This window comes from Carettochelys insculpta, chromosome 1 (genome assembly GCF_033958435.1).
Source record: "Carettochelys insculpta isolate YL-2023 chromosome 1, ASM3395843v1, whole genome shotgun sequence".
Classification (NCBI taxonomy): domain Eukaryota; kingdom Metazoa; phylum Chordata; order Testudines; family Carettochelyidae; genus Carettochelys; species Carettochelys insculpta.
Window position 1 is genome coordinate 330,145,001 of NC_134137.1, and position 7,500 is coordinate 330,152,500.

The window sequence follows — 7,500 nt, forward strand, 5'->3', positions numbered from 1 at the left end:
TAAGTCCGCTTATCCCTATGAGCAGATGGGAGTAAGGGGACTTTGAAGTAACCGGGGTCCTTTCGAAAAGGAACCCTGTCTGAACAAGCCATGCGGCGGCGAGCCACGTCAATTTCAAAGTGCCGCGGCCACCTGCATGCTAATGAGGCGCTGAATATGTATTTCAGCGCTTGATTAGTAAACTTCGAAATGGCCATGGCTAATGTAGACATAGCCTGAGTGTCATTTCTAATTCTTAATCTTCCATTTTTGCACCTGCAAAAAAGTCAGGTGGCTGCAATTTAAAACAAAGTTTTGTGGTTTTAGATGAGAGAAGGTAGGATATGACTGAATCTGTTTTTGATGAAACTTTTGTTATAAATAATTCTAACTAATATTTAAATTGTTAATTTATGTCAATAGAAACACGCTTTATCTAAAATTAAATGAAAAATGGCATACTTACTTCCTTTCCCCATGTCTCTTGCAATAATAGTAAAACATTTCTGTCAAACCTAAGTAACAGTTGTTATTTTGGAATATGTATGCTACCATCTACACAATGCAACCACTATTTTGACATAATTTTGAAATAGTGGTTTGCTTATTTTGAAATGGATAAACTTCATTTTATGAGGAATTGTGCCTATTTCGAAATAGGGACTGTGTAGAGAGGGAATAAAGACTATTTCAGAATGACCCAGAGTGTGTCCAATGTCTCTATTTCAAAATAGATTCTACTGCTGTGTCCATACCAGCAAGTTCTTTCAAAAGATTTTTTGAAAGTAGGAGGCTCTTTTGAAAGAGCCCATGGAGCGTCTACACACAAAAAGCATTCTTTTGAAAGTAAATCGAAAGAATGTTGTGCTCCTTTCAAAATCACTCTTCCTTTCCCGTTTCAGGAAGGCCATTTGTACACAGGCCACTTTCTTTGAAAGTGGCATGGTAATACACGACCCAAAATATGCTAATGAGGTGCAGATGCAAATTCCCTGCTCCTCATTACCATAACATCATGTGATTTGGAGTCCGGAAGACAGCTCTTCCGGACTCCAAAATGCCGTGTAGAAGCGCGGCCCCCGGGGGGGGGGGTCTTCCGGAAGGAAGTCCTTCTTCTGGAGGCCCCTTCTTCCCAAAAATTTTTGGGAAGAAGGAGCCTGCGGAAGAAAGACTTCCTTCTGGAAGCTCCCCCAGGGCCACACTTCTACATGGCCTTTTGGAGTCCAGAAGAACGGTTTGCTGGACTCCAAATCACATGATGTTATGCTAATGAGGCATGGAGAATTTGCATCTGCGCCGCATTAGCATATTTCGGGCCGTGTATTACCATGCCAGTTTCGGAGAAAGTGTCCTGTGTAGAAACGGCCGAAGAGTGCCCACTTTTGAAAGCTTCTTTTGAAAGAAAACGTGTAGACACTCCGCATGGCCCTTCTTTCAAAAGAACAGTCTTTGTTTTCGATCCCTGACCCATTCTTTCAAAAGAGCAGCGTTTGTGGTGACGCTCTCTTTTGAAAGAGCAGATCACTCTTTTGATCCACTTTTTGGTGTGTGGATGCACTCTTTTGAAAGAAGTTCTTTTGGAAGAGATCTTCTGGAAGAACTTCTTTCGGAAGCTCTCTGTAGTGTAGGCATAGCTTATGTGTGAAGACACTATATTTCAAAATAGCTAATTGCTACACACTATCTACATAGCAGCCTTATTTCAAAATAAGCTATTCTGGAAGAGCTATTCTGAAGTAGCTTATTTTGAATAAGGCTGCTGCACACAAAGGCCACATCTACACTCGCACCCCCACCTTCTGGAAGGGGCATGGTAATGAGCATGATGCTAAGATGCTAATGAGCAGAGCAGAAGATGCAAAGGAGGCACAGATTAAAATATCTCAAACCTCATTAGGATATCCCCGCAAAATCTTACTTCTAGAAGATCCCCTTCTGGGAGCAAAGCTGCTGTGTAGATGGAGCTCCTTCAGAAGGACATGGGGTCCTTCCAAAGGAAATCCCCCTTTTGGAAGACCTTTCTTCCACAGACCTTTGCAGAAGAAGGGTCGTCCGGAAGGGGGATTTCCTTTGGAAGAACCCTCCCATATTCTTCCAAAAGATCCCTGTCTACAGGGCAGCTTTGCTTCCAGAAGGGGATCTTCTGGAAGCAAGAGCTCATGAGGATATGCTAATAAGGCATGAGATATTTTAATCCATGCCTCATTAGCATCTTCTGCTCCACTCATTATCATGCCCCTTCAAGAAGATGGGGGTAGGAGTGTAGACATGGCCTTTGTGTGTAGCAGCCTTATTTCAAAATAAGCTGGTTCAGAATAGCTCTTCCAGAACAGCTTATTTTGAAATACGGCTGCTGTGAAACATAATAGGCAGATTTCATAATCAGGATAAAAATGTGATTTCTACTCTGTTTTTAAAAAAGAAAACCTGAAGATAGAGTGATGATAAATGGTGTGGTGAGGATGAGATGCAATATCCTTCCCCCCAGCCTCACAGTTTCTTCACTAAAAGGTGCATCTTGCCTACAGCATAAGACTCTAACAATTGTGTTGCATAATGAGGTTTGCAGAAGAAAGGAGGGAGGGAACTCTCTTTCTCCCAAGTGGTATCAATGGCCATGGTTCTGCTCAGTAGTACCTGCAGCACTGGCACTTCTGCTCTGCAGGGGAAATAGCCAATGAATCAACGTTTTTGCAGAGCCAATGTCCCTGCTTCCATTTCTCTCTTTTCCTGCTACCCAAATCTCAACACTCGTGTGAAAAGAGATAATCCACATCATGCTGCTGATATTCTATAACCCTGGAGAAAGGAGGAATAATTACCTGAAAAGTTGAAATCAGCACTCCTATATCCTGCCTTTTGCAGTCAAGCCCCATAGGCACAATCATCTGTCCTTGGGCTGGTTCCAGCTTACTGGCTCCCTCATGGTCACTGTGTGCTCCTTCCCCCATACAGGAGATCTGGGTTCGGATCTGCACACTTGCTGGTCCAATGGTCACATCTTGGACCCTCCTCCAAGAGGCTGCCAGGGGGAGTCGCTCTGCAATGCATACAAGGTGTGCAGTTGCCCTTTGCTGTTGCCTCATCCTTCCCTGCTCGTTCTTGATTGTGGAGCTACATCAGTTCCACAATGCTCTGAGACGTCTTTTGGGGGTTAGCCACGCAACTCTGTGAGGTTCTACTACTGTTTGCTGTTTCTTTGAATTTGTGATACCAGATTTAAATAAAAAATGGAATTAAACAAGATCCGATAAAGAATCACACAGGCTGTTTTAACTCAGGACAGCCTGAAGGAGTCACTACAGCAGCTGAGGATCATTGGAGTCTAAGCATGTACTGGCCACTCTTTTATCCCAGTAGTCGAGCATGGAGAGAGTGTGGAAATCACTAGGTTGGCTCTGAGCCCCTGAGTGATCCGTTTCACAAGAGAAATCTGCTCGTGCACAGGTAGTCATGGCTTTAGGGCTGCTTTGTGCTGGTAAGGATGTGCATATCAGCCTGAATGCACAGGAGGACCAGGCCCCTAGCATTCGTCAGCTGGGAACACTTTGTGGATCAAAATAAAAATGTCACAGCACTGATGGTTATCATACATAGCTTTATACTGGACACGTGCAATTTAGAGCTTTTTTTCAAATGTTCTGTTGACATTAATGAGTGTCCCATCCACAGAATGAGCAAATTTGATTAATTAAGAAATTATGCTCACCTTAATCCTGTATTTTATTAGTATTTTCTTTCTTTACTAGGCACCTTAACAATGAACATGCATTGGATGACAGAAGCACCGCTCAGTGTCGGGTGCAAATGCAAGTGGTTCAGCAGTTAGAAATACAGGTTTGTTACATGGTCACATTATCTATTTATTTTTAATTTTCTTTGAAGCACCTGTCTCAGTGGCTCTAGAATAAAAGGCCTGTGTCTCTTGACTCAGATTTCTGGATGTTCATCGAAAGATCTAAAACGTGAGTTTTTTCAGACTCAGAGCCATTTTCTGAGTTCAGTGTCATGTAGTGGATTGAGCTGAATTTCAGCTCTGACAGTGACTTCCTCTGCAGCCTTGGGAAAATCATCTAACCTATTTCAGGTCTTTGTTTTTCCATCTACAAATTGGGGCAACATACTTGTGAGGTATCTATAATGGAGGAATTAGTTAGTTTGTGTACATTACTTTGAATATCTAAAGTACTATTCAAGTCAGGGCAGGCAAGATATGGCCTATGGGATGGTTATGGTCCACCAAGCCTTTGAATCCAGCCCATGGCCCATCCCTGCACTGCAGAAGCAGGGAGAGCTTCCTGTGACACCTCTGCTTGCAACTAAATCTCTCAGCTTCTATTGGACGGAAGCCCGCCTGAGAATGCTGATGGCCAGGAGCTGCTTAAGTAAGCACCTCCTGACAGAGTCGGCCTCTGGCACCACATCCCGACTCCCTCCCAAACCTGCACCTACTCCTGAACTTCTTCCCCAGGCTAGAATCCCTTCTTGCACCCATACCCCCCATGGACCTTGTAACTCAATAACCTGCCCCAGCTCACCACCCAAAGCTTCTGCTCCCTCCTTCCCACCTCCCTCTGCCAGCGCTACCCCAGGTCATAATTCCCTCTCAGACACTGCACCCGCTCCTACATCCCTCTCCCTAGCCAGAATCCTCTCCTGCACCCATAACCCCTCCTGGATCCTGCACTCCTTTACCATGCCCCAGATTCACTATCCCTCTTTCACCCAAACTCCCTCTCAGACCCCACATCTTCTCCTGTACTCAGTCCTTTACCTCAAACTCCCTTCTGCACCCAACCTCTGTCGGTTTATCAATTTCTGTTCTGTTTTACACGAGCCACTAGAACAGCTGCACTGTGGCTAAGGCCCTTAGTGTATCATGCACAATCTCTTATCACTTAAACTACTGGGCCTCAACTCTACAGCATTCCTCTCGCAAGAGAGGAATGCAAATGAGGGAACTTGACATTGGAAATGAAGCGTAGATTTACAAATCTGGTGCTTCATTTGCATAATCTGACGAGATTGTGTTGTCGGGAGAGATTTTGGGGGGAAAAAAAAGACATGTAGGTGGGGTTCTGTCAGCAAAAATCCTCTTTTTCATCACAACCCTTATCCCCGAAAAAAAATGAGGAAAAAGGGTTCTGTCAAAAAAGGAGGTTTTCGCTGACAGAACCCTGTCTACACAGCTGGGTTTTTTTCCCACCAAAATCTCTCCCACAAACGAGATCCTGTGACATTCTGCAAATGAAGTGCGAGATTTGCAAATCAGCACCTCATTTGCAATGTTGAGTTTCCTCATTTGCATTCCTCTCTCAAGAGATGAATGAGGTGTAGACATGGCTCTGAAGAATCTTCATCAACAGTAGTAGAGAGCCTGTGATACTCAGCTAAGCTATTCTGACTCGGTTACTAAGGAGGTATGTCATGCAAGTATATGTATCCCATCTTGTAGTCATGCTACAAGCCTCCCTTTGGGGTCCTCACAGCTACAGAACTATTGCTTGAAGATGTTGGGCCAGATCTTCAGCTATAGTCAAGGTGTGCTCCCTGAGATCTCCAAATCCTACATCAACTTTGTGTTGATCCTATCTCCTAAGACAGGCACAGCATGGTGCTGCTTAAAAAAACACTGCAACAGCTAGAGATCACCAGCCTTCAGGGACAGTTGCAGCCATACTGCCTTTCAGCCATGCCACCACCATGAGATGCATGGGGTTGTCAATGGGGCTGTATCTGCTATGTTTGGAGTTATTTGTATTATGGAGTGTTGCAGGGCAACAGGATGACAGCCTAAGATTGGTTCTGTCTCTTTTGTATTTGGTTAGATATGAATAAGTGATACTCTTGCAAAGGAAAGATACAAAGCGATTTAGGTTTCTTGACTTTGGGTAAATGATGCTATGGATGTAACATGGGCACATTTTTGAGTACAAATCTGTTTTTTTCTTCCCAAAACTAATGCTGTTTGGTTCTTTTGTATTTTAATACCAGAAGCCAAAAATATTTATGAGAATGTATCATCATGTCACTTTTTCCTTTTATGTGTGTGAACTACAAACCCAAACAAAGCTCTAGTTGCTTTTAGAAGGTTGGAGCTTAAAGGATTAATGTTGGCTCATCTGGACTTTTTTGCTTAGGGTTTTACATCATGGCAAATGGCATATTTCTAAAGTGTCATGCAAAGCCCAGGACAAAACCTTTTTGCTTCCCTGCCTCAATTATGTTTTTAATTAAAAATGTTCTGTCCAAATTATAGCTAGAACTTTCTTCTATGTAACAGTAATTGCAAAACATCTACACCAGCACAGGTAATACAAAATCAACTATTTGCTGCTGCTCTAAATAATGAGCTATTCCAGCTCCCTAGTTTACCACATTCCTAATTTTGTGTTGTGGCTGTAGCATATGAACTACTTTCAATACAGGATTCATGCAAGAAAGCTTTAGAAACCTCTAAGAAAACAGCACTGTTAACCACTGATTTCTTATTTCCGTAAGCATAGTAATCATTTTGTTGGTATCCAAATTAATGTCATTAGGACACAAGTTTAAATATTAATTCTTTATTCATAAGTGCATGGTGTAAAACAGCAGATACTTTTCTTTGTATCTGTTTACATTTGTCAGCAATTTCTTCTCTTTAAAATGCCTTTGTTTTTTTTTTAATGTTTCAAGATCACTAGAAACTGAAAAGGCACATACTTTGTATGGTGAATTATGTGAAAATCAATCATAAATCCAAATTAAATACAGGGGTTTGTAAAGAACTTGAAATGATTTTGAAGCAGATTTAAGGGATTCTGAAGGACTGTTTACAATGTACAGTGGGTCTGCTGCACCAGAGCAGTCCAAATGAAGATTATGCTTGAGTTGTGACCAATTATGCCATTTCTTGCTTTGTCTGGCAGCGAGAAAAGTAAGGTCCATCAGTTGTAATGAGACCTAGTGCAGTATAGATACCGACTCAGTGGCAGGGTTCAGCGTTTCACACTGCCTGGTCTCTGTCATTCTATTGAATTAGATTGATGATGGCAGATTGCAGGGGGCACTAACTGGACCTCAGTGGGAAAGGATGAAGTGTGTAGACAATCCTGGCAGGCACTGTGCTTTGAGGACCCTTCACCCCTTCACAGCTGTTGGCACTAGTCCATTGCTAACAGTGTCCACAGGACTTTAAAGAGACACTGTGGGCCTTCTAATTTATGGTCTTAGTAACTTGTTACTGTCGATGCAACCGTGACCTCAATTCTCTTATTGACAAAAAGATGAAGTGTTATTTGTTTTCTCTGACCTTTTAACATAAGAAAGGCTGTAAAAGTTTTTTTTCCCTCCTAGCTAAAGTTGCATTTCCTCTCAGATAACTTTCTACTGACATAGGCTTTTATATGCAGGAATCATTACAGAGAGACAAGCTCAATGATAAGATGTATCACTGCAATAAAATAGCTGTATCAGTCATTTCTAAAATGCTTCTGATCTCACTCTTTCTTAACAGCTTTCTAAAGAACGTGAACGTCT

At 42.4% G+C, this 7,500-nt stretch overlaps 1 protein-coding gene across 1 annotated transcript in view; it reads left to right on the forward strand.

The window, feature by feature from the left end:
* FOXP2 (forkhead box P2) overlaps positions 1 to 7,500 on the forward strand; it is a 659,870-nt gene that overhangs the window by 616,036 nt on the left and 36,334 nt on the right. Inside the window, exons 12-13 of the mRNA XM_074984096.1 lie at positions 3,729 to 3,816; positions 7,478 to 7,500. The exon at positions 7,478 to 7,500 is cut by the window's right edge and continues 61 nt beyond it. Of these exons, the coding sequence (XP_074840197.1) occupies positions 3,729 to 3,816; positions 7,478 to 7,500 (111 nt within the window). The remainder of the gene's footprint in view (positions 1 to 3,728; positions 3,817 to 7,477) is intronic.